This window comes from Callospermophilus lateralis, chromosome 9 (genome assembly GCF_048772815.1).
Source record: "Callospermophilus lateralis isolate mCalLat2 chromosome 9, mCalLat2.hap1, whole genome shotgun sequence".
Classification (NCBI taxonomy): Eukaryota; Metazoa; Chordata; class Mammalia; order Rodentia; family Sciuridae; genus Callospermophilus; species Callospermophilus lateralis.
This window is the reverse complement of record NC_135313.1, coordinates 2,538,764-2,565,213: the sequence shown is the minus strand read 5'-3', so window position 1 is coordinate 2,565,213 and position 26,450 is coordinate 2,538,764. Positions and strand designations below refer to the sequence as shown.

The window sequence follows — 26,450 nt, the reverse complement described above, 5'->3', positions numbered from 1 at the left end:
AACTTCAAACCTTGAGCCAACCATTTTTCCCAGTTTGCCTGAGAAAGTTCTAGGGATAGGCAGCTTGAAACAAAAACAAAACAAATCAAAACAAGAACACATTGTTTTTTGAAATGGTCACCCATTCTCTCGCCTTCCCTCAGGGGCGAGCAATTTCACTTACCTCCGAGCTTCATGCGTTCCCCGCACGGACCACCAAATGCCGCAGTCTGGCTGGGCACAAATCACAAGCCACTCAAGCAGGAACAAACTTTATTTCTGAACTCCACCAGCACACTCCACATACGCTCCCCGGGAACTCTCCTGAATGACACCCAGCTCCTCCAGGAACCACCAACCAGAACATCCTCCTCCGGCACTTCCCCAACCAAAGCGGACTCTTCAGGAATCCCCGCGAGAGCTCAACCGGAACTCAACGGGAACTCCGCGAGAACTCAAAAGTCGTCATCTTAATGGCTGGCGGGTGTCACCTCTTAACCACTACTTCTGGCAAAAATGCCAGGCGTCATCCCGACTCGGCTGTGGCCCTCAACAGATTCCAGACAGACTGTACTCTAGGATACTACTCAGCCACAAGAAGGAATGGCTACTAAAATATGTTGCATGAAAGAAGCCCAGAAACACTACCACAGAAAAAATAGGGTAAAAGGATCCATAATCTGTGTTTCCATTTATATGAGATTCTAGAAAAGGCCAAATTATGATGACAGAAACCAGATGGGTGTTCACCTAGGGTTGGGGAGGGGGAGGAGACGACTGCAAATGAGCAGAAGAGATGGCCAAGGGCACTGTTCTACGACTTGGCTGAGTGGTGGTGACATAACTTGTATGATCACTAAAATGCATCAACATGCACACTAGGACTGTGTGAATTTCATTGTATATACACAATTATCATACATAAATTTTAGGTGAAAATGCATATGTTGGGTGCAGAGGTATGTGATCCTAGGTGATCATGAGGCTGAGGCAGGAGGAGTGTGAGATTGAGGCCAGCCCAGGCAACACAGCAAGACTCTGTCTGAAAAAACAAAAGCAAAATATAACTATACATCTACATATATCAGTGGCAAACCTCTGATAAACCAATAGTAAAAAAAAAAAATCTTTAAGACAGGCAGAAACATAAACAAAGCACAACAAATGAGAATTCCAGGAGACTGCTTATCAGAAACTATGTAAACCAGAAGCCAATGAAGAGACATTCTCAAAGTACCAAAAGAAAAAAGTCAAGTCAGAATTCTAATACTTGTACATTTAATAAGTAATTGAGGGTGAATTTATTGTAGGTGGTTGTAGGGAGACCTGAAAGCAAATTACAAGAATCCAGTTTAGTTTGGGTATGTTATGGAAGGCCTGTAATCCCAGCAACTTAGCTGTGGAGGCTGAGGAAGGAGGATTGCAAATTGGAGTTCAGTCTCAGCAACTTAGCAGGACACTGTTTCAAAAATAAATAAATAAATAAAGGGTTGGGGGTGTAGGTCGGTGGTAGAGCACCCCTGAGTTCAAGGGGCAGTACTGAAGAAAAAAAACGTATGCAGTTTAGTATTTATTGATAAGCCATACAGCCTGACTTGAGACTGGTAGTCCTTATCCTCCCCCCATTTGAGCGTGGTAAATTCTTTCAAATGTGAAGGTGAAATAAAGATTTTTGGATACGTAAAAGATGAAGCATTAGTTGCCAGCTTAACGGTGCAAAAATAAATACTAAAGAAGGAGTTCTTCAGACAGGAGTACGCACTGGGTGGAAATCTAGATCTACACAAAGAATGAAGAGTATGCAAAATGGTAAAAAGTGAACGTAAATTAAAAAGCCATAAAAGCATTCACTGGAAGAATAAACGCAGAATACAGAGCCCCCGCACTGCCGAGAGGGTTGGTGCGGGTCGGACAAGAGGTGGGACAGAATCAGACGCCTGGTGGAACAGGGGACATCACGCAGTCCTCACCTTCCTGGGCGACGCGTTAGTATCCTCCTTTATAGGGACAGAAATGAATTGTCAGAGAAAACAAGCCCTTGCCCAAGAAGCCACGTCGAGCACCAGAGGGGCCAGACACCGCCTCCTCGTCTCTATGGGAGGACTCTGCGCAGCCCCGTCCATTCACCTGAGCCTACCGCTCCCCTTGAACTGTGCCCGTCTGGCAGCGCGGGTCCTCGGAGCCACTTGTGCTAGGCGGCCCACTGTGGCCTCCGCCAGTGGGCAGAGCGGGCTGGTCAGGAGGTCAGCTGGGCAGCAGGGCAGCGGGACAGCAGGGCTACGCTGCCGAGGGGCGGGGCTGCGGAGCGGGCAGCGAAGCAAAGCGGGTCAGGGGGCTGTGGGCGGGGCGAGCGCTGCGGTCAGGGATAGGCTGTGGGCGGGGCTGCGTCCGGGGCGGGGCCTATGAGGGCGGGCTTCGGGAGAGGCGGGCCCCACGAGCGTCCGTTGCTAAGGCCGCGCAGCCCTGGTGACCGGGGGCGGGCCGCGCAGGCGCCGCGCGCGCTGCGGTGCATTGTGGGATGGGAGTCCGGCTCTCCGCTGCGGCCGCGGGGACCCGGCGGGCGGAGTGGCGCGGGCGGGCAGTCGCGCGGCGGCACCGCCATGAACTCGGCGGTGGTGCGGCGGACGCAGGAGGCGCTGGGCAAGGTGATCCGCAGGCCGCCGCTGACGGAGAAGCTGCTGAGCAAGCCCCCGTTCCGCTACCTGCACGACATCGTCACGGAGGTGCGCGCCGGGCGGCGTGGGCCGGGCCGGGGGTGGGGGGCGCTGCGCCGGGAGATCGCGCTGGGAGATGCCGACCCGGAGCGCAGGCCGGGCTCCTGCGGGGGGTCCCGCCTCGGGGGCCCGGGGATTGGACGCGGGGCGCTGCGCCTCTGCGCGCCTCCCCGGCCGAGCCGCGTCCAGCCGTGTTTACGTTTAATTTGAGACTGGGCCTCGACCAGTCGCCCAGGCTGGCCCTGAACTTGCCATCTTCCTGCCGCGGCCTCCCAGGTAGCTGGGGTCGCAGGCGCCCGGCCCGGGAACCTTCCCTAACTTTCCTACCCACAGGCGTGTCTCTTCAGAGCCCTTCGCGGTTCTGCTGGCAGAACCGATTGTGTGACTTCCCCCTCTAACCCTGTCATTCCCCTTGGTTGCCCTGCAGCGTTCTCACGTGGAAGGTGCTCCGCAAGTCTTGGGAGGGTGGAGTTATTCTTTAGGCTCCCTCCTCAGAGTGTCTCTCACGACTGCTTGGTGCAGTCACCGGAGTTAGAATGCTTAATAAATACACGAAGGAGAATAAATATATTGGTTGTAGGAAATATAATAAATATATTGGTTTTCTGAAAGGAAAGCTGTAAAAATGTCGTTTGATATCTGCTGATAAACTGCACAGCCTGCTTTAACTTGAGGTTATTGTCCCTGTGACTTTCTCACTTAAGGACGGTGAATTTCTCAATGACAGGACGGTACTGATTTGTTAGTGCATCTCCGGTGAGCTGCACTGGGTACATAGAAATTGCACAACAAACAATCACTGTTTGGCAGTCTGTCCAGGTGCTTAGTAACTCAGGAGTGTTGCCTCAAGGGGTGGCAGCACCCATTTCAAGGTGCACCAGAGGGCTTAGGGGCCCAGGTGCTCTCTGGGACTTAGGGGTCAGGTTGCACGCTCCCAGGGCTCCTAGTCTCACCAAGTGAGGGCGCTCAAACTTTATTCTCATTCCTTGTTGATTTTGGCCATCCTACCAGCTGTGGTGTGTACTCTCCTGGAACCTGTGCCTCTGTCCCAAACCTGCTCATGCGGAAAAGCTCTAGGAATCACCCACACTCCTGTTTTGACTGGTGGTCCCCTTCTCTTGGATTGCACAGTCCTTACAGCCTGTCCTGGATGGTGTTTGGGGAAGGAACCCAGCTGTGTAGAGAGTCCCATGGGAGCCAGGCAGTGTGCTGTGTCACCACCACTCTGTGAAGTAGCAGGTGCCATCCCCTGGTCCTGAGGGAGCGAGGAAGAACTGGCCTGCCTGCAGCCTGACCTGTTGGAGCTGAGGCTGCAAAGCTATACTTCATTTCCTGTGCTGCTCCTGGCAGCTCATGAAATGCAGGGCCACCTGAGGAAGGCACTTGGAGGGAAGAGAAACTCTGAGGGGGAGGAAGCCTAAAGAATACTTCCATTCTCAGGACTTAGGGAGCACCTTTCAGTGAGAATGCTGCAGGTAACCAAAAGGAATGGCAGGGAGAGAAGAGGGGAGTGCCACAGGGGAGTGTGTTCATCCTGGGGGAGCTTGTGGGTGGGGCTTAATGACCATGTCCTGGTTGGTCGAAGGGTGTTTTGTGGGATGGAGGAGGAACATTCAAGCAGGAATCCACTCTGTGGCCTGGTAGGCAGATATGGAATAAGGTATATGCTCCTTTGGGAGCAGGTCTGCTTTTCTTCTAAACTTTTTCTAATGCTGAAATTAATTTCTTTTTTGGTGTCAAGATAAATGCACTGACACCTCCTTGACAAGGCGTTAGAATGGCTGATGTGCTGAAAAGCATTTTTAGATGGTGGGTGGAGAGTGTCCTGTGAAGATTCTTACTGCCCCTGAATGTCTTGTTCAAGTCAGTGTCTAAATATAGAGCTGAAGCTAACTAACAGTGTTTTTCATTAGGTTAAGCAAGGTTCTGTGACATTGTTTCTTGTTGCTTCCAGTTACTGCTCACAGTTTAAACTGCCTGCACCCTGGGAAAACCTCAGCCCAGAAGAAGTGAGCAGTTGTCAGGAACATTAAGGGTGGGATGCTTTTAAGAGTCTGCATTCTAGCCAAACAAAACAGTGCAGTAGTTGGCTGACTCCCAGGCCTGTCTTTTGCCATTGGTTTTTAAAACCTGACTCACAGTAATAAAGCTACAGCTGACCTAGGACACACATCTACAGGCCTCGGAGGACACACTGATATTTTCTGTTCTGTTTCATTTTTTAGAAAATTCATTGTTTTGATTTTTCAGTAACCCTCACATTTTTAATAACTCTGACCTTAAGATATCCAGGATGCTGGGTGGGGGACAGAGCAAACCACAGCCCTTCCAGGATATTTCAGGGTTCAGGTTGCCTGAGGGGGAGGGGGAGGTAGGGGGAGAACAGAAGTGATGACATAGATGCATGGTACCCCACCATCCTAAGAAGTGGGGAGGACCCATCTGGAGATTCTGGTTTGGATGCCCAGGCTAAGTTCTTTCTTTTCCTTCTGGTCTCCGTTCCTGCCACCGTGCCTGGGGGACTCCAGTGAAGCTCAGAGTGGCCTGGCCTCTCTGTGTTAGAACTTCCCGGTCTTGTAAGCATAGTTTGTGTCCCTAAGTGGTTGCAAAGAGCCTCTGGGTCAGGCCCTGCAGGACTCTGGAGGCCTCAGACTCCTGCTGTCTCACACTTCTCTGGATCCCTTGAAAATTTATAAATACTGACCTTTTATAATACAACAGAAACAATTTGTGAAAGCTTTTAAGTTGGCTGATGGGCTGCATTAACCTTTGAAATACTAATTCTGCTTTTCAGTTGATAAATTAGCACAACATGCTCTGGCCACAAACAAGAAGATTTATTCCATCCGAATTGTTCCATCCCTCATGGAATAGATTTCTTTGATTGGTCAAGTGCTTCCTAAATGCCCCAGCTCTTCTGTTAGCTTCTGGATACAGTTTAGGTCTGGTCTCCCCTGGGAAGCTGTCCCTGGCACCTGGGCCCTCCCCTCCTGTGGGCTGCCCTGGCACCCCGGGTGTTGGTACTCTTTGTGATTGCAGCCAGGATGTCCTGAGGCCTTCTTGTGTTCTGCGTCACAGCGTCCTGCACCCATGACGTAAACATTTGTCAAGAGTGGACAGTGAGACTCCTGGGTGCTGGTGGGGGGGTCAGCGGATGTTCTGGGAGGTGCATGAATTTCTTTTTTGTGTTTTGAAGGTGATTAGGACCACTGGGTTCATGAAGGGCCTCTACACAGATGTTGAGATGAAGTCAGATAACGTCAAGGTAGGTTGGCGCGGGGGCTCCTCCTCTCCCTTCCTTCCCCTGAGTGAACAGATTGTTTTAGGCTGCGGCTACCCCTTGTGTGAGGAAAATGCTGTGTGTGGTGGGGAGACGAGGCCCTTTAACTCACGAATGGCGTGGACCTTTCTCATTTCATCTTCTTGATTGTGGCCAGTGCGTGTTGTGCTAAATTTATCAACTGAAAAGCAGAATTAGTATTTCAAAGGTTAATGCAGCCCATCAGCTAACTTAATAGTTTTCATGAATTTTGTGGTGTTATAAAAGGTCAGTATTTCTGAATTTGTCATATATCTAAAAATTGCTTTTTCTATAAAGAGGATCTATCCCATGTCTTTCAAACATTCTGAGGATAATGAAAACTCTTTGAAGTATGTTAATATTTCTATTTTAAATGGAAACATTTCAGGATAAAGATGCAAAAATTAGCTTCCTCCAGAAGGCCATAGATGTGGTCATGATGGTTTCAGGAGAGCCTTTGTTGGCAAAACCAGCCCGAATCGTGGCCGGGCACGAGCCTGAAAGAACAAACGAGCTGCTTCAGATAATTGCAAAGTGCTGCATCAACAAGGTAATGCTGCTTCAGATCATTGGAAAGTGCTGCATCCACATGGTGACACTGTAGCACTGGCATTTTAAACTTAGTAGCGCTGAGTGGCAAGAAGTGGAGGGGGAGTGAGTGACTTAAATATCGTGGGAGGTGTTTAAGGGGGAGTTCCAGTGGTACCCATTGACCCCTGCACTTTGAGTTGGGTCCCACGTATTCTGGAGCTTGGAGGTGCAGGAGGAGCTTCTGTGATTGTGAGCCAGGGCCTGCAAGACACAGGATGGCAGGCTTTCTGTAGTATGTGGGGCCTCGTAGGTGCTTTGCTTTTGGCCTGGCGGCCTGAAGCTGTCTTTTGAAGTTGGTGCTGCCTCCTTTGAGGACAGCGTTTTACCCGCCCAGGGCGAGGGGCGCTGTAGGAGCTGCTCCTCAACTTCCGTCCTCGCCTACCACACCTGTGCCCCCTACTCCAGGCACCACAGGCCTGCACTGGGCTTGCTGCATCTCTTGGTGTCCTAGCCTCAGAGCGTGCTAGTTTTTAGGGAATGAGGTGGTCGAGTCACCTCTGAAGGCCCTTTCTGCTAGGACCCTGATCCCAGAGGAGGTGGAGAGGTTTGTGAGTTGTGTGGTTTTCAGCTTTACTGCTCCTGAACCACACTCATGTCTACCCTGGGCAGCATAGGTGGGACTGGACCAGGACTTAGTGATGAATCATTAGTCATGGTGATCAAGAGACACAGGGCTTTGTCTATGATAATGACATTTTCTTTTAATATTTCATTCAAATTTTACTCATACAAAATCTGTCGAATGAACTCTCTTTGCTGGTGTTTGTGTTGTTGCCTGTGCTGATCTCGTTTTTGCCTTGCATTCACCTCCTGGCCTGTGGAAAAAGCTCTCCAGCGAGGATGCAGTGCGGAGAGTTCTGGCTGGAGAGAAGGCGGACGCGAGAGGAAGGGCCTCCCGGACCTCCAAGCCTCACGAGTCGGACAATAAGAATGTGAGGGAAGACGACTCAAGAGCTCACAGAGACAGAGAGGTGACTGCAGTGGCACATCTTTAAGAATGAAATGGTCTTTTTGTAGTTTGGGTAAAAACATTTATATTTATATATACATATATTTTTAGGATAGAAGAAATTCAGAAGTAAAAGAGAGAAGTACAAGCAGAGATGGAAAACAGAGAGAAGAACTGAAAGAAGAAAGCAAATCAAGAGAAAAAGAAAGGGACAAGGAGAAGATGAAGGACAATGACCGAGACCGACACAAAGACGCGGAGAGAGACAAGTACAGGGAAGGGGAGAAGGAGAAAAGCAGAAGCAGGGCCAGGCAGGAGCGAGAGAGGGACAGAGACAGAGGCAACAAGGATAGAGACGTAGACCGGGACAAGGAGCGGGAGAGGAGGGGCGAGGCAGGGCGGGAGAAAGAGCGGCTGAGAGACCGGGAGCGTGACCGCGACCGTGACCGTGACCGCGACAAGGGCAAGGACCGGGAGCGGCGGAGAGCGAGAAACGGGGAGCACTCCAGGGACCCCGACAGGGAGAAGAACCGAGAGCAGGAGAAGCTGGAGAGAAAGGTAACGGCCTGGGAGCTGGATTTTTTGGGGGAGCTGGCCGTTCCTGAGGGTTTCCTTCTATGGCGGTTTAAAATTGTGCATTCCTGGTGGGAGCCCAGTGAGGTCGCGGTTCTGCCAGGGTGCCTGGTTTTAAACGCATGGCCATTCTTGAAGAGCATGTGGTGGCCCCGGGGGCCCAGAGGACTGTGTGGTGAAGGGCGAGCGGAGGACCAGGCAGGGCTGATGGGGTCTTCAGACCAGTGAACCCCGGGTGGTAGGTCAGTCACAGGCCTTCCTGGGCCTCTTTGTGAGGAGCGCTGCTCTGGGGGTGGCGGGAGGTAGCTTGGAGGAAGCTGGGAAAAGACCACGAGGCGCTCGCTCTTTGTGAGCTGATTCCGTTTTCAGGGGTTGAGTTCATTTGCCCAGTTGCCCTTGTCATCGTGCCAGATGTGCCGAGATATGTTGCTTTGCACCTCTGTGACATGGCCTGCACTTGTGTTTGGTGGAGCTGGTCCCTGGTGTCATTGGAAGTGGTGTTTCGGCAGGGCCAGTGGCCGTGTGGTCGCTGGAGCTCGGGCACTACTGAGTTTGTTAAGGAGTAGAGACACCAAGTCTTTTGGACACTGGCAGATCGGTACAATAAGACCTCAAGTTACTGTAATTCTTTATATATATATATATTTCTTTATTTATTTTTTAGTTGTAATTGGACACAGTACTTTATTTTGTTTATTTATTTTATGTGGTGCTGAGGATTGAACCCAGGGCCTCACACGTGTTAGGTGAGTGCTTTACCGCTCAGCCCCAGCCCCAGCCCCTGTCATTCTTGTTTAATGGAATTTTCAGGTAATTTTACATCTGGCCAGAAGCCTTGAGTTTCAGACTGTGTCTTCTAAATGTGCAAGTTGCCTTTCTAGATGCCCTTCTTGTGGGACATCATCCTGGGAAGACAGGACAGTCGTCTGGTCTGTGGCTGCTGGCAGGGGAGGCAGAGGTCTGGCCTGGCTCTAGGACTGCCCAGGTGATGCAGCTGGGCAGTGAGAGGCAAGGCCTGTGCTGGCCTCCAGCTCCCTGCCCCCACTGGCCTTCTTGTTCAGTAGTGCTGCCTCTGGGGCATCCCTGCCCCTGGTGGGCTCCACAGGACTGACCTGGCTGGAAGTCTGTAAACTGGTTTTTCTTTGCAAGTCGGTATAAACTTTTCTCTGCCCGCTGCAGCAAGCAAGGGGGCACCTATCCAAAAAGATGTGTTTTTGTTAGTATTTGAAATTGATATTCTGGAGGGGGGCCTGGAGGGTGAGAGTGCAGCCTCCCTCTTTACCACTTTTTAGCAGCCTGAGAAAAAGTATTTCGTCCTGATCTGCTTTTTGTAGCTGGCGTGTTCTGGTATATTTGTAGGTGCTGGCATGTTGTGGTATATTTTTTGTGGGCATGAGACAGCCCCTGAGTGGACAGCCTCCTCAGCAATTGGGGTCTTCAGATAGAGCCTCCCACATTGAGTTCACGAAATTGCCAATGCTGCGACTAGTTGCTTTAATAGAGAGAAAGAAAATTCTAAAGATAAATGTTTGTAGGCTGATATTTGGGATGTGTGAGAGCCAAGTGGGAAAGATGGTTTTATTGAGAAGGGCTGGAGACCACAGTCAGGTGAAGTGGATTTGCTTAGGTCTTTCAGGTGATTCTGTTTGCCTGGCTCTTGTGAATCTGGGGCGTCTTTGTTAGCTGTGCTGATCTGGACAACAGCAGCAAGGTCTCCTGTTCAGAAGCGCCATGTAGGTATGAGCTGCCGTGAGGTGCCTCTCAAAGAACTTGGTTCAAGTGACTTGTAAAATGGCCCTGAGAATGTCAGTCCTTAGTGGAGGCAGGAGATGGCAGTTCAGGTCCTGCTCTGCCACATCACTGCCCGCTCTGGCCAAAGCCTGACTGTCTTGGAGGGAGGGCAACAGGAGTGCGCAGGCTGCCCAGACAAATTCTTTCTTTCTTTTATTTTATCTTATTGGCAGTCCTGGGGGGTTAGCCCAGGGCCTTGCATGACGCTGGCAAGCACTCTACTATTGAGCCACATCCCCAGCCCTTTTTATTTTTCTTTGGAGACTGGGTCTCACTAAGTTGCTGAGACTGATCTGGAACTTGCCATCCTCCTGCCTCAGCCTCTTGTGAGTTGCTCAGGTTATAGGTGTGCACCCGGCCTGCCCATGGTTTGTGTGGAGGATGGTAAGATAGAGACGGAGGCATCCTGAGAAGTCAGGAGTGCTGTGGGGGTATGGTGTGGTGGCTGGAGCCCAGGTGCCAGGTTAGACTGGCCGTCCATGAGCCCCTGATGTCACCCTACATGGTGAGCACATGAGTGTGGCACCTGCTGGGCCCCCTGACCATTGGGTGATGACCACCTGTACCATCTGATGTGTCTGTCTGAAGAGCATGTTTCATTGTTGAAATACTGAACGGGTGTCCTTTGACATCCTGTGTCCAGATGTGTAGATGGCGTTGACAGGAGTCATGTGGCTTAGGAGGGTGCCTTCCTGACTGTCTGTCTGCAGCCTTTGCTTATGAAGAGTCACGCCATTCCGTTGCCCTGTTATTAGAAGATGCTCAAATATCAGAAGACGGACAAATATTTTGGGGCCCTGGAGTTTAAATTCATCCCATCCCATTTCTGCATCTCCTGGGCTGTCATGGTCGGGGAATTGGCCTCTGCGTAGTCCCCTGCCAGGCAGGAGTGTTTGGTGTCCTAGCCCCGGGGCTGCTCGCCAGGAGCACTGAGGTTCCAGCAGCGGTGACCGGACGGGCTGCTCAGGTCTGTGCAAAGGGTTGCTTGTTTGTATGTCAGTATCATGGACTAGAGCTTGATTTGCTTTTAGGTATTGCAGATGTGAATATTTCCAAAATTTGAAGGAAATTTTTTTTTTTTTTTTTACAGTCAGCAAGTTCAGGGGAGATATCTAAGAAGTTTTCAGATGGATCCTTTAAAGACTCCAAGGCAGAAACAGAGGTAGAGTTTAAACAGCAGTTTCCAGAGCTGTGAACTGGAGTTGGGTCGTGGATGTGTGTCCTCCCTGGACCAGTGGGGCTGTGGCTGGGGAAAGGCTGTCTCAGGAATGGTGGAGTGGCATACCTCCTGGCATGCGTCGGGTGGTTTCTGGGCCTGCACCTTTGGTGAGTGTGATGTGTGGTGCTGAGGGGAGGTGGTGACAGGGGCACTTGGGGTGAGTCGGGAAGAGGACTGAGTTGGGGGCTGGTGGGGAAGGGAGGGCCCACTGAGGCGCTCGCTCAGCTCGGCCTGACAACGCTTGGGACCCCACAGTGTTTCCTGTGGCTGAGGTCCGCTCGTGGCCTGTCGTCCCCGTGAGGCCATGCTGTAGAAATTGGCAGAAGGGACCCTTGAGAGCTTAGCTGACTTCCATAATTGTCTGACAGTAGGGACATGGAGTCAGCCACACGAGGGCTGGGGGCCACCGGGGCTGCTCTGGGGAGAGGGCGTGAGAGTGGAATCATGCCGAGGGCGGGTGGGGGGCTGTGCTGCCTTCTCCCACTGTGTTCTCTAGAAACACAAGGTGAGAGGTTTTACTTTCAGAGTGGCATACAAATGCATTTAAGTGGTTCAGTACAGTCGTGTGTCACATGGCAGTGTCTCAGTGGCGGACTGCACGTCCAGAGGTGGTCCCACACTGGTCCCACATTTGTCCCACTGGCATCTCAGTGTGCGCAAGTGCCCTCCAGGGCATTGGGCCTTGCAGTCCTCTGACAACTGTGACAGGCATTAAGCATGTGTGACAGGCAGTGTTTCTCGAGCGCCCTTAGCAGATTGCTGAGCTGCCTAGGGCTGCACAGAGAGGCCTGTGTGGAGGCTGGAAGAGGTCTGGACTCCCTCTCGGGTCCCGAGCACGTAACTGCACCGTGTGGCAAGTCCCCTAAAGCCTGTGCTGCTGCTGCTGTTTTCATACTTGGTTTCCTTGGGCAGAGCTTGAACAATGAGTCTGGTGGTATTGCTGTGTGAAGCGTCCATTGATTTTTGTCTTTTCTTCTGTCTAAGGCTGAGATTTCCACGACAGCGTCCCGGTCATTGACATCAAAAACATCAAAACGACGATCCAAAACTTCAGTGGAAGGTACTGCCGAGCTGACTGTGGCTGCAGATGTGGGTCTGAGCTCTGTTGCCTTCGTCCCACTCTCTGGTAGCAGACTCGTGGCTGGTCACATGTCTGCCGTGCGTGGGAACAAACAGTGGGGAGAACGCATGTGTACACACTTGTGTGAACTCACACCACTCAGGGCAAAGCCGCCCCTTTTGCTACAGACCTATGCTGGAACTTAAAAGGGGTGATTGGATTTTCGTTTTCCAGAGAGTGTGTTGGTCGTCGGGTTGCAGGGCTCTTGTCTTTCCCATTGGGCGTGAAGAGCACGCAGGCAGATGACGTGCGTGCCTGTGTTTAAAAATAGCAGGAGTGAGCACTGGACTCATGCAGAAAGCTACGCTCACAGGTCTGGCCTGGGGTTTGGTTGAAAACGGAACGTTACTGTGACACACCAGCAGCAGGACCAGAGAGGCAGGGAATGCAGGGCTGTGCTGGCCAGAGCTGCTCTTGCTGGAGGCTCTGAAGAGCAGAAGAGGTTTCTGAAACCCACGCTTTCCCGAATCCTGTAGGTTAGTGTGGGACAGCGTGGTAGTTGGAATTATCCAGAAGTGAACTTACATAAGATCTGTCCCTTCCCAACAGTCAGTGAGTGATGCTCTAGGGACGTCCTCTCGGTGGTGCCCTGTCCCAGCTCAGAGGAGTGAGCGCTGGCACGGGGCTCCTCTATAGGTGCCCTCTGCCCACCCTCCAGTTTTAAAGGCTGATTTTTTAGGTGGGTACTGGCACTCGACCACTGAGCCACATCCCAGCCCTGTTTTGTATTTTATTTAGAGACAGGGTCTCACTGAGTTGCTTAGCGCTTTGCTTTTCCTGAGGCTGGCTTTGATCTTGCAGTCCTCCTGTCTCAGCCTCCCAAGCCATTGAGATTACAGGTGGGTGCCACTGCGCCCCGCAAGGCTTTCTGATTTTTTTTTAATATACTTTTAGTTATTGATAGATATTATTTTATTTATTTATACGTGCTGCTAGGAATCGAACCCACTGCCTCACACATGCCAGGCAAGTGCGCTACTGCTGAGCCCCAGCCCCAGCCCCAGCCCCAGCCCCAGCCCCAGCCCCAAGGCTTTCTGATTTTGATAGACAAAAAATTGGGAAGTTTAATTCCTAGTGAGATTGCATTTTTTCATGTGTCTCCCTAGTTTTGATTGGGGTCTTGGATTTGTCTGTTCTTTCCTGATTCCTCATTGACTGTCTGGAGATGCAAGAGTTCTTGTTATTTTGTGTGAACTCTTTGTATGTTAAGGACCTCAGCCAATTTTTAAGTAAGTGTGTTTTTTATATTTTTGCGCTTCATTTGTACTAAATAGGTTCAGTTTGGTTTTGGATTTGCCTGAGTGCTTAATTTTTATGTGCTTGAAGCTTTTGGTAATTTATGTAAAGATTTGTGACTTGAAGATCTGTGTTTTAGCATACATTTTAACATTGAGTCTTCGTATTCATCTCTTACTTTCATTCCTGGCATATGCCAAGGCGCTGACTTATTTTTTTAGAATTCTTTGCCTGCTGTGCCAGGATCACTTGCTAATTAAGGGTGCCTTTCTGCCTGATGGCTTAGTTGCACCCGTCAAGGTCTGGGATCTTGTTCGCTTTCCACTTTCACTGGTCTCTGTTTTACTACTGTTTCCTGTCAGTGTTCTTTTCAGATAAGTTTTAAGCCATTTTACTTGCTTATCTGTTCAGATGAATTTTAAAATTGCCACATGACTCAAGAGCCTCCTGCAAGGGAGCAGCCACTTCTCAGAGGGTGGCTGCCTCCAGCTGCAGTCTGCAGGGCCTGTCCACGTGGTGGCTCAGTCGGTGTCTGTTTTCGTGTTTGGAGATGCTGTCTCCCCCCTTGTGGTTAGTGGCTTGTTGGTTTCACTGACTGCTCTCCCTATCTGAACTCCAGCCTTGCTGCTCATCCTAATCCAAGGGATCTTGGTTGCTTCTTCGGGTTTCCCGAGCTGACAGCTGAGGCATCTCCATCTCTGACACGCAGGGTGTCCTTCGTCTGTGTGTACGGCCGCCTTCTGCCGTGGGCTCTTTCTTTCTGGGTGCTCTTCAAGAGTTTTCTATTGGAGACTGCACCCTTGACGGCAGTGAGCTTCTCAGCGGTCAGCAGTTCAGGGGCTCCTGTTTTTGCTGCTGGCTGGCCAGGCACTGACCTGGCCCAAGTCTGCCCCAGCAGAGCTTTGGCCTTGCTTGGGTGGGTTGGTATCTGGGCAAACACCTGGACCCGGGGGTGCTCAAGGCATGGGACCTCTGTGCCCTGCATCTACTAGAGTATGACACATGTTCATAGGATGAATGTGGACAGCCGTACTAGCCTACAGAACCCAAGGCCAGTCCACAGAAGAGTAGGATAATTTTTGCTAACTCATGAGGAGTGTGTTCTAAAGGAAGTCATAACTTGGAATTAGTGTGTTTGGTTTCATTCATTTGATAACTATGCAGCATTACAAGTTAAGTGTAATACATGTTTTCGTTGTGCAATTTCATGTCAGGAAGAAGGGACTCTAGAACCAGTGAACACAGTCTTTCCCCAGAAAAAGAACGTAACTCTTCCTACACTAAAGCTAAGAAGGAGCATGCTGGGAAACAGCTCGGTAAGACTAAGCCATAGTGGGACTGAGAGCGCATGTCCGCCTGGGGCAGTTGTTCGTCACCTGATTCTCTGCCTCAGCACCATCACAGAGCAGGGGAGCCTCACAGAGGGTCACGTGGGCCTGGCCAGAGTGGAGGAGGACAGCTGCTCCTGGGCCACAGGGCTGTTCTCAGCAGCCAAGGGTGTGCTACCCTAAGTCTGCCTGGGACTGAAATTGTCCAGTGAAGCCTTCCTTTCTTTATTTGGAAGACATTCATACTCACGAGGAGCCGAGAGGGTGCCTGTATTCATGTTGATTAGTGATGAGGAATTTTAGTGAAAAAGGAAGCCAGGAGAAGCAGGGAGGAAGGCAAGGCAGGGAGGGCCTCTGTCTGGGGACATCTGGACAGGTGACTCGCTGGGGAGGAGGACCTGCAGGTGTCCAGGGACCCTGAGCAGAGACCTGAGCTGGCTGGACTTGCTGCATGCAGGGCAGGAAGCCCAGCTGTGGAGCTGGAGAGGAAGGAGGGGCAGTGTTGGGGGAGGGGCTGCCCCAGCAGGGGCCTGGGGCCTCTGCCCTGTGTCTACAGGTGGCTGGTGGCTGGAAGACCTGGAGGGCTTTGAGCAGGACAGACAGAGGACAGAGTTAGGTGTGTGTTTTAAAGGGCCTCCTTGTAAGACTGGAGGGCAGGAGTGGAGGCCTGGGACAGCCAGGAGCTCGTGGCGACTGGATGGGGAGTGTGGTGGCTTGGACCAGGTGTCGGTGGCGACAGCAGTGGGGTTCAGGGTGTGAGGGGCAGGAGAGAGGACGACGGCTGTGCCAATGGACGGGGTACCACCTGTTTCAATGAGAGGAATCTGAGAGAAGACCGCTTTGGGGGGTTCTGGGCACCTGCGCAGTGCCGCTTGCTGAAATGGCAGGCTGCTGTGTGGGCGGCTGTACCAGAACACAGGTCTGACTGCGCACGCGGAGGTCTTCTTAGACGGTGGGATGTGTGACCTGTGATCAGGGAGAGTCTCAGAGGTTGGAGGTGACACAACCTGAGGTTCTGGCCATGACGATGTTTATAGCTGTGGCTTTGGGGGAACAGGGTCTGTTGAGCTCTGCGGGGGACAGGACTCCAGGGCAGAGGGCAGAGGACAGGGCTGCTGTTAGGAGAGGCTGTCCTGGATGTGGGGAGGGCGTCTCGGGGAGGGGAGGGGGCTTCTGTCCAGTCTATGGGAACCAAGTGGAGGCTGAGAGTGGACCACTGAGAGGACATGGTGGTGTGTTGGTGGCCTTGACCCAGACCCCTATAAATCCCAACTAAAGCAAACAGATACTGAAAGCTTTGTAATATGTTAATCTGTTGTTAACTATTTTATGTCAGGAAGGAAGGAGGATAATATTTCAGGTAAAAGTTTAGACCCCATAACGTCTGGATTAAATGACGAACCAGATCAGGAAACTACAGCTTCAGAAATAGGTAAGAAAAAGGTATTCTCTAGTTTAAGTTCCTCGACACCTTGATGTGCAGTTGCGGCATCTTGGTGTGGTCTAGGTTTCTGTGTTACTCTTACCACTCCAGTGTTTGTCAGGCTTTTAACATTGTGCTGAAGATCAGAAATGACTTGATGTTTTCTTTTCTTTAATTTTGCTCCATTGTGACAGCTTTAAGTTAATCTTTACATGTATTTTTATGTTTAACTTCTATTTTTTTATGTCAAAGTGCACTCTTAATTTTGCTATTCGAATTTTTTTTTTTAATCTTTAGCCTACTGTGCTGCTAGAATTTCTCCACAATAAAGATTTTAGGCAGCACGTCTGCAACACACTGCGCTTGCCCGTTCACAGCCAGCACTGATGGCAGCCCTCGATGAAATATCAGTCCCGCCAGTCGTCTGTGTCCTGAGACCAAATTCTTCAGAAATATTAGAATTTTTGAGTTGTATTCAAGAAAAAAAAATAGTGTAGATTTCTTCTAGGAGAAGATAGAAGTTTTTGTTTCCATCTGCATTTTTAAGACTCTGGAAACGTGGCTAGAATGGCGAAGGGCCTTCTCTGTGTGGTGTCTTCGAGGACTTCCCTCCCTGGGAGGGGTGCTGTGAGTGGCTGACGCCTTGGTGTGGCGGCCGTGGTGCGGAAGCCCAGAGACCGTGCTGGGTCACTGTTCCAAGCAGGCAGCTGTAGGCCTGGAGCAGTGAGGAGGCTGGGCCGTCGGGTGAGTTCTTACTCCACTGTGCACATGTGCGTCACAGTTCAGCCCCATCTTGTACTGGATCTTATTTTTAAGGGACCTTTTTTCATTTCTAGGCTCCTGTGGGGGAGCTGGCCAGGTGTCCTGTGCTGCAGGAGAGGGTGAGGGCAGTGGTGAAGGCTTGGAGGAATGGCAATTGGTAGGCCATGGAGTGACCTGTGTCAGTGTAGCTGGGGACACCACGTTCACACCTTTCCCACTCACTACCTCCTGGCCTGGAGCACCTGCACGGATGGGTCCTCCGAACCACAGTGTGCTCATCGCAAATGGTTGTACAAATGCCCGCCTTGAGTTTGAGCGGGCTGGTGTCTGGACAGCAGCTGAATGACAGGCGTGCTGTGTGACAGGTCACTCGCTGAACAGACAGCCCCAGATCAGGCTGAATCAGAGCTTGTGAACTTTAACACAGGTTGAAGTTGTCCACCAGGCATGTATTGAGCATTTCGTGGATTTTATCTACAAGTGTGAAAATAGTGTAACCTGGGGCGTGAAGAGGTGCAAACCTTGTTTCTCAGTGGGGTGTTTTGTGGGTGAGAATGAAGCTTGGTTGTCCAGCGGGGAGCATAGCCCTGCTCACATGTGCTCCCAGGGCTGGGAGAGACCCTGGTCCCTCTTTTTCCTCCCCAATCCTTCACTTTGGGCTGGGGTGCCTTCACAGTCACCCTGCTGCTCTGTGGGTGCTGTTGGGAACTCCTGGAACTCAGAGGCTGCAAGCAGTTGTTTCTAGAGCTGAGCATGGTTCCCAGGCTCCCTGCCCTGGTCTGGGGAATAGGCCTTTCCTCACCGTTACCTCTCATTCCTAAGTACTTCAGAGGAAAGGAAAGCGGCTGTGTTGGCCAGAGTGCTGGCCACACCTGTAATCCTGGCAACTCAGGAGGCTGAGTTAGGAGGATTGCAAGTTCAAGGCCAATCTGGGCAACTTAGTGACACCTTTTCTCAAAAAAGAAAACAAACAAACAACAGTGGGGTGGGGGATGTCACTTAGGGGTAGAGCACGCTGGGTTCAATCCCTAGGGCCAAAAAGGGAAAAACAGGTGCAGGCAGCTGTGGTGTGCTGATGCAGCTCAGACGCCAAGACTCTGGGCCTGTGCTGGGGCCTGCCAGGTCCGCTGACCCTGCTGTCTCAGGTTGTCCGAAGAGAACTTGTGGGTCTTGTTTTTAGCATTTTGCATTTTGGGTGAAGAGTTCAAAAAGGCACTCAACTGTTCCTTTTTAAAGTGTGAATGGTTTCTTTCTGCTCTCCATGTTGTAATGCCGGCTGTAGGCTGTGCCTTTTCTTAACCTATGACAATTCCAAGTTCTCTGGAATGTAAACTGTACCTTTCTTTTGCTTAGTTTCTCACATTTCCCTTTTTTTTTTTTTGGTACCAGGAATTGAACTCAGGGGCACTGGACCACTGAGCCATACTCCCAGCCCTATTTTGTACTTTATTTAGAGACAGGGTCTCATTGAGTTGCTTAGCGCCTCGCTTTTGCTGAGGCTGGCTTTGAACTTTTGGTCTTCCTGCCCTCTTTCCTTTTTGTTGCATGGTTTAAGTTTTTTTAAAAAATATATTTGTTTTTTAGATGTATTTGGATACAACAGCTTTATTTAGTTTATATATTTTTATGTGGTGCTGAGGATTGAACACAAGCACATGCATGCTAGGCGAGCGCTGTATCACTGACCTATATCCCCACCTTTTTTATCATGAAAAATACAAGAAAGTAGAAAGAATAGTGCAATTCACACTCAGGCACTCACCCAGGCTGAGTGGTTCCAACATTATGTTTCACTTTAGCTCTATATTTTTATGAATGATTTCAAGGCATATTGCAACATCCTAATAATATATTTTAAAATATTTCAACATGCAGCTCAAAAAATAAAATGAGATAGTCTACATAGCCACAGAATTCTTACCTCACTGAAAGAATCATAATTTCCCAATAGTAAACATTTTTGTTCCAAAATGGTTGTCATGTTTAAAAACCCCTGGTTCTGTGAGGACATTTAGTAGCAAATCGATGAGGCTGCAGTCTCTGAGGCCGCTGTAGAAGGCGGACTGTCGGGACTGCCTGCAGCGGCTCTGTGGGCAGCCATCCAGCGGCTGGTTTCGGTCGCAGGACCTGATGGACTGCAACTCAGGTCTGTGTCCAGTGACAGCCCCAGGGTCTGAACTTGGGAAGTCTGGTGCCAAGGCCCTGTCCTTCCCTGTGGGATTTCTTGCTTACCAGATAGTTCCAGATATCAGATTGTGCTGAGGCAATGATTGTTTCACCCTGCACAGTAACTTTGATTTCTTAATAAGTGAATTATTTTAGTCTTTTAAAAGTATTATTCAATAAACTGGTTGATTTGCCCTTTGTGAGTAAAAATTGATTGTAGTGTTTAGTGAGTATATAGCCTATTTGTATGTCTTTTGTGTATGTGGGAACTTGGGGTTTAGTAAAGCTTATTTAAGTTCACTAGAACTTGGAAAAGATAAGTTCATCTCCTTGAACTCCAGACAGAAGACAGTGCATTTGCATCTACTACGATCCTGGGTTCTATAGAATTCAGAGAATCTTTGCTGCGCCCAGTTGTACACACCTCAGCAATTTGGGGAACTGGGGCAGGAGGGGCGCATGTTCAAGGCCAGCCTCAGCAACTTAGTGAGGGCCTTTCTCAACGTAAAAAAATGAAGTGTTGAGTGTGTGTCACTCAGCGGTAGAGTGCCCCTGAGCTTAATCCCCAGTACTGCAAATAAATAAGTAAATAAATAGAACATCTTTGACACTTTTAACTAAAATATGACAACTTACGTTTATTAGAGTGCTTCATTCTAACATTGACAAATCTACAACTGCCAAACATATTTATTTTTAGATCTTAATATTTTATATTCATTCTTTGGCTACCCTTTAGGAAACATCATAAGTAATTAGCTGTTCGACTGTTTAAATCAACATAATTTTTACAGAGATTTCCTTACAAAACTGTATGTCATTTGGCTGGGGTGGTGGCTCAGTGGTACGGCACTTGCCTAGCTTGAGTGAGACACTGGGTTTGATCCTTAATACCACATACAAATAAATAAAGTGAAGATATTGGGTCTATCTACAACTAAAAAAAAATATTTTAAAAATATCATCAATTTAATGTAATTCTATTACCTAAATAAAGCAGTTATTTGCTAGTTAATGATGGGTTGATTCTGATGTAAGCTATTTCTTTAAATGGTTTTAAGACATCTAGGATTGGGTTTTGGGGATGTTTTTTCAGTTTCATCTTTATTTAGACAGTGGTGTGTCCTTGGATCATGGGTCAGTTTTTCAGCTCTGGGTCCTGCCATTTCAAAACCTCTTCCTTCCTCCAGCACCTCCTGTGCCCTTTTTGTTTTTAATAGGGAAATATTTTATTTTATTACTCAGGTATTCCATTTCTTTTCTATTTTCAAGACTTCAGAACACAGTGATGAGACCCTGGTTTTGTGATTCTCAGTATGTCTAGGATAGTACATGTGTCAGAATACCTTTCTTTTCCTCCTGCTTTCCTGGAACAGCCAGCTCCTGGGCCTGACTGTGGTGGGAGCCAGCAGAACCAAGTGGTTCTGTGGGTCCGAGTGGTCTAGAAGTGGAGGTGGATGCGGGCTGCTTTGCCCAGGGAGGCCCAAGAGTCCCTCCTGGGTCAGTGGGCTGGGAGGGGCCTGCCCACAGTCTGGTGCCCAATCCCAGAGCCACAGTGCAGAGGAACATTCTAGATGTGTTTTCAAAGCTGCCTTTGTCAGTTTGGTCAACTTGCAGCATGGGGAAAGGTGGGCCTGTGAGCTCTGGTTAGCCCTAACCCAGAGGGCTCAGGATGCCATTGATCACCAGCCCTTCAGGGTACAGTTAGAGTGACCGATTTTAAACTGTTTTGTGTCAGAAACCAAAGAAACCATTACTAACTCAACTAGTGTTTTCAGATGATAACTCCACTACTCTGTGGCGTGAGAGCGTTGAGCCCGACCCAGCAGTAAAGCAGAAAGGTAAGAACGGCCCGTGTGCACCTTGCTGGTGGGAGGAGACTGCCCCAGGGTCGGCCACTGCCGGGCACTATGCCTGCTCCCATGGGTGCAGCTGGGCCTGGGGTTTCCCCTGGGGCTTTTCCCGTGAGTGACAGAGGCCACTGCTGGTAACAGGCGGCATCCTGCGTGAGGGCAAGTGGCAGCATTCATGACTCTGGGGCTGCCATAGATGGTCCCCGAATAGAAAGCCTGCTGCTCTCTGAGCTCGCTGCCCTGCCCCAGAGCTACCCCCTCGAGGGCTCCCAGGCTGTAGTGTTCATGGGAAGTCCTGGGGGAGGTGGACCCGAGGTGTCCGGGGAGCGCTTTCACTCTGCGAGTAGGTCTGATCTCTGCGTGCCTGGGTGGGACTGGGCCTGGCTAGAGGTTGGGTGCGGATGATTGCTGGTCACTCAGCCCCACCTGATGTCCGGGCCAGCGTGGAAATGCACCTGGTGTCGGCCCTTCCATACGTGTGTTCGTGTATTTAAAAAGTGTCTTGAAAAGATGATTCATCTCAGCTTTGAATCCAGTCCTGCCCTGCCTGTGGCACTGTTGCTTGCCTGTGACTGCTTGGGCCACATGTGTCCCCAGGTGTAGCTCTCGAGAAGGGACCCTGGGGCAGTGCACGAGTGTGGCTGGGAGATGGCCTCAGGGAGTTGGTGGCATGGCCGAGCTCACCTGGTTCCGTGAAGCGTCTTGGCACCCGCCTGAGCTGTCTGGTGGCACTTCCCAGGGCCTCCTGGCTGTAGGGCTTTACCTCGTTTCTGTCTGTGATACACTCTTCACATCCCTGCTTCCGGCTTTCATGGGAGTGCATTTTATGATTCACAGTCGAAAATAGCAGGAGACGGCAGCCAGGGCACTAGAAAGGGCTGTGAGGAAATGGCCTCTTTCCCAGTAGATGTCCAAACTCATGACGTGTCTCCTCGGATTCTGTTCAGGCCACTTGATGCATTGAGGTTGACTAATACGAAAATTAATTTTTTCTTGTGCTTTTTTTTAGGTGACTCCATCAGTGATGCAGGTGAGAATGGCTTTAAGTATACTTGGTGTATTTGTGACTGTGTGGGGGTAAAAAACACACTTCAAATCTGCTTTACACACTGCACTAGTGAAAGTAATTTATTTTGAGGAAATATATTTTAACTATTTAGTTATCAATTTTGTTTGTCACCTTTCTGTTACGCTGATGAATACTTAAGATGATAATCAGCTTATGGAGAGAAAAGGTTTACTTTGGATCATGGTGTCAGAGATTTCAGTCCAAGATCAATTGGCCTTGTTGCTTTGGGCCTGTTACAGGGTAGCATGTTATGGCAGAAACTCATGGGGGGTCAAAGCTGCTCTTCTCGTGGATGAGGAGCAAAAAGAGGGGACTAGGGTCCCCTTCAAGGACATGTCCCCAGTGATGGGAGGTCCTCAGAGTTTTCACCAACGCCCAACTGTGCATGTCCTCAACACGTGGGCCTGGGTGTGCGTCCAGGTCCCAACTGCAGCACCAACTGAAGGTGTGATGGGCGTGTGGGAATCCACGTGTGTGAGTCGCCTAAAGAGAATACATTTCAGGATGTTTCTTTCCTCAGAGTATATAGTACATTCCCAATTTTCAGATTCTGATGTTTTTACTACTTTTTAAAGTGTAAATTTCTTTCAATAATGGAGTAAATTTGTCTTAGTAGTTTGGCTTATAACTTGCTGATTAAATCTTTTTTAACTAATGTGAAGAAAACTTATTCAGATTATAAAAATACTGTGGTACATAACCAAAAGTAGAAAATTTAAAAATGAAGAAAAAGCTGAGTGTGAAAATAAAAAGCACTGATAATTCCATTGCTTGTAACAGTCTCCTCTGGGACCGCGTGAGTGTAGACATGATCACTAGGCTATTGAAGTGCTGTTATTCATCATACATTAACATGATAATGTGGTTTTGCACAAAAGGGCTTAGCATATGATGGTAACATAATGGACTTAGTCACCGAGCCATCCTGTTGACGGGGTGTGCAGATGGACAGATGTACATCTACGCCTGGCCATTGCTTTTCTTAGTTTGTATTTCCTTTAAGTTAAATTGTACTTATATTTTGAGTTTTATTTCTTGAGTAGCTGAACCAGTTTGTTCCGGAGTTTCAGTACATCATTTCCCCAAATCTTTACTAAATTTAGATATCATGTCTGTCTTATCTTCATTAAAATGATGGATAAGAAAATAGTTCATTTATACTTGGAATTGTTTGCTGCCTTTTCAAATACTTATGTTTGAATTAATATTTATATTCGATTAAATATATTTTAATTAATCTTGAATTAAATATAACTTGTTCTTTGTGTTTCTTTCTCTGAATTGCTGGCTGGATTGTACCTGTTTAGAAGGAGACACTGGAGCTACTGGCCAAGATAAATCCGAGGTGTGCGAGAATCCAGAAGCCCCCAGCGAGCTGTCCTCCAGTGTCAGGTGTGTGCTTTCTGCTGCCGGAGAGGAGTGCCAGCTAGGGGCCTGTTGTGGCGCTCTGCCGGCTCCTCAGTGCTTGAGCTGAAGTAGGTGGAATGGTGTGCATTGAAGGCAGCCAACACCATTTCTGTGGTTTTTCTGTTCCTGAGCTGTGTGACTGCACGTAGTGCAGAGTGGGTTTTGGGAGATTGCCGCCTGTGGCTGAGTACTGACTGTCGGTAGCTGGGTCTTGTGAATGGGTGTTGTCACTCTCCTGACGAGCATGTTGAGGTGGAATGGGAATTAGCCTTGACCTGAGTCTGAGTTTTCTTTTGTCCAGTGTGAAATGTTCATCGTTTTGTGTCCTTTTGATTTTCCATTGTTTGGGTGGGTTTAGAAGAATACCTCGTCCTGGCAGTGCTAGACCGGCGCCTCCCCGGGTCAAACGGCAAGAGGGCGTGGAGACCTTGACGATGGACAGGTAAGGCGAGTGGGTGGGTGGCCCCGTTGCCCAGATTGGCCATCCGCTCCACTGTGTGTGTGTGCTGAGGGTTGGACGGGCCTTGGGGCTGGGCCAAGAGATGGGCAGGTGAGCAGTGGAAGAGAAAAGCGAGGCTGGGCCCTTGCCTCAGGCCTCAGAGCAGTGTGCGTGGCAGGTGATGAGGAGGAGAGACACATGTCTGCGTGTGGTCACTTCTTGAGGTTCAGGAGACATGTTGGGCTACGAGTCTCTGTCTCTAGATAGAAGACTTGAGCGTGAAAACAGTGAGGGTGAAAGGGGTTAAAGGCTTAATTGCCAAAGGCCACGCAGTTGTCCAGAAGTTGTAAGTCCTGCAGAAACCGCAGGCGGGCTCCGTCAGGGTGGGTTTCAGGTGGAACCCAGGCAGGGCGAGGAGACAGCACGTGGAGACCTGTTTCCAGGCGCTTCTCTGTGAGAGCAGCAGAGGATGGTGTGTGTGCGAGAATGCACACGCACATCCTCTGGAGTGGTGGCAACTGGATGCTCTGGAGCATGCTGGGCAGGTCACCTGGGGAGGGCTGAAGTCAGGGGCTGATGGCCCAGCTGCAGGCGACCAGGGCCTCCACAGAGGGAACCTGGGTGAGAGCGGGTGGTCACCTGGGAGGTCAAGGTGGTGGGCCAGACTGTGGGATGTTGACCGACTCGTAACAAGGGCAGAACTTGGGTGGACAGGAAGGGTGTAGTGGGTGCTGGGCAGGGATACAGGCCATGGCGGGGACACGGGCAAGCAGGGCCGGGGTGCCACAGGAAGGGCCCCAGGAGCTGCTTTGTGCAGAGGGGAGGTCTGGGGCAGCTGTGGCCTTGGGGCTGCCCATGCCACCCCTGCCTGAGGTTTGTGCCTGGAGAACAGGCCTTCCAGGTAGAGGGCAGAGGCTGAAGCGCTGGGTCGGGCACACATGGGGGAGGCAGAAGCCACGGGTCTTTGCGGGTAGAGGGAGGCTGACTGGGTAGAAGGAGGCTGACTGTGGCCAGGAGCTCTGTGCAGCAGGGAGGGGGCGTGGCGGGAGGCGTGCCCATGCATCCAGGCCCTGGGGCTGGAGGGTGGTGGTGAACTTCCTCTTAGGTAACCTCTTGCACAGGGTTGGGGAAAGCCTGGGACTGATGGGCCATTGCTGATGAAATCTTATTTCTTCTTATTTAGGACAGGGAGTGGTAAAACCGTCTCAAACGTGATTATAGATTCACAGAATTCAGACAATGAAGATGATGATCAGTTTGTCGTGGAGGCTGCCCCTCAGATCTCCGAAATGTCCGAAATTGAAACGGTCAGTTCACAAAGGGTGGTGTTTCTAGTAACTACACACAAACATCACATCAGTGCTCCAGCTTTTAGACTTACGTAGACAGAATTTTCCGGTTTTTGGTTACTTTTCTACTTTCTTTAATTTGATCCTTCCTTTTTTGAGTTCACAAGTGTCATATCTGAGAATTCAGCTGCCTGCATCTTCTTTTTTCTTGGTTCCTTTCTTGCGTAGGTGCCAGCGTTGGAGCTGGAGGACAGCGAGAAGCACGGTGAGTCCTGATGCTGGGCGCGAGTGTGCCCCCGCAGTGTGACACGTCAGAGTGTGCAAGCCAGGGGCCTGGTGTTGGTGTGTTTGCATGTAGGTGTTCTGTCTGTTGGCACATTTGCACATACGTGCGTGTGCCCCGTTTGTGTTGGCATGGACCTGAACGTGTACCTCAGGTAGTTACAGTGGTCCCAGGCATGTGTGCCTGTTAGTGTGTAGTCCTGTTCATGTGTACATGTATGTGCTCCATGTGTTGGCAATCCCCTGTGAATGTGTTGGCTTGTACCTGTGTCATGCATGTACCCTTCTGTGTTTTGGTGTGTTTGGATGTCCACGTGTTCTCTTATGATTTTTGCATGTATGCATGTGCCCCATGGGTATTTATGTTCCTGTTTACATGGGTGTGCCCCCATGTGTTGATATTTTCACGGGTTGGTGTATGGGCCACCCTGTGTGTTGGCATGTTTGGATGTGCGTATGTGCACCCTCTGTGTGATGGTTTTTCATGTGTGGCCCCCCCCCGTGGTGATGTGTTCATGTGTACAGGTGTATGCCCAGTGTGTTGGCACGTTACCACCTGTGCATGTCCACCCTGTTGGTTTGTTATGTACGTTCATGCACCCCTTGCATGTTGGTGTATTTACATATTTCATGTGTGCAGCTCTGTGTATAGGAATGCTTGAGTGTATGTGCCTGTGTCCCATGTGTGTTGGTGATTTTGTGTATAGGATGGTACTCCCTGCCTGTGTTAGAGTAAGTGTGTGTACAACCTGTGTGTTGGCGTGTTCACATGTACTGTGTGCCTCTGTGTTTTGACATATTTGTGTGCATGTTCCCTTCTTTTGGTGTGCTCGCATGCACCTGTCCAACACGTGTTGATATGTTGATGTGTATATGTGTGCATACCTGTGTTTTGTGTGTTCTCATGTATGCATGTGCTGTTTGTTTTGGCGTGTATGTGGGTGTGCCCCCTTTTAGTG

The 26,450-nt window shown here is 49.9% G+C and overlaps 1 protein-coding gene across 4 annotated transcripts in view; it reads left to right on the top strand.

Annotated features, from left to right (window-relative positions):
- Nucleotides 1-2,506: 2,506 nt before the first annotated feature.
- Traf3ip1 (TRAF3 interacting protein 1) overlaps nt 2,507-26,450 on the top strand; it is a 52,044-nt gene continuing 28,100 nt past the window's right edge. For 2 of the 4 annotated variants that reach the window (XM_076866900.2, XM_076866902.2), the window contains exons 1-13: nt 2,507-2,702; nt 5,890-5,958; nt 6,383-6,544; nt 7,413-7,556; nt 7,646-8,092; nt 10,989-11,060; nt 12,102-12,177; nt 20,931-20,993; nt 22,015-22,035; nt 23,382-23,466; nt 23,840-23,923; nt 25,104-25,227; nt 25,438-25,474. In XM_076866900.2, the coding sequence (XP_076723015.1) occupies nt 2,580-2,702; nt 5,890-5,958; nt 6,383-6,544; nt 7,413-7,556; nt 7,646-8,092; nt 10,989-11,060; nt 12,102-12,177; nt 20,931-20,993; nt 22,015-22,035; nt 23,382-23,466; nt 23,840-23,923; nt 25,104-25,227; nt 25,438-25,474 (1,507 nt within the window). In that variant the 5' untranslated portion in view covers nt 2,507-2,579. Of the gene's footprint in view, nt 2,703-5,889; nt 5,959-6,382; nt 6,545-7,412; nt 7,557-7,645; nt 8,093-10,988; nt 11,061-12,101; nt 12,178-16,137; nt 16,261-20,921; nt 20,994-22,014; nt 22,036-23,381; nt 23,467-23,839; nt 23,924-25,103; nt 25,228-25,437; nt 25,475-26,450 lie in introns of all 4 variants that reach the window. The other 2 variants (XM_076866903.2, XM_076866901.2) reach the window with 2 other exon arrangements.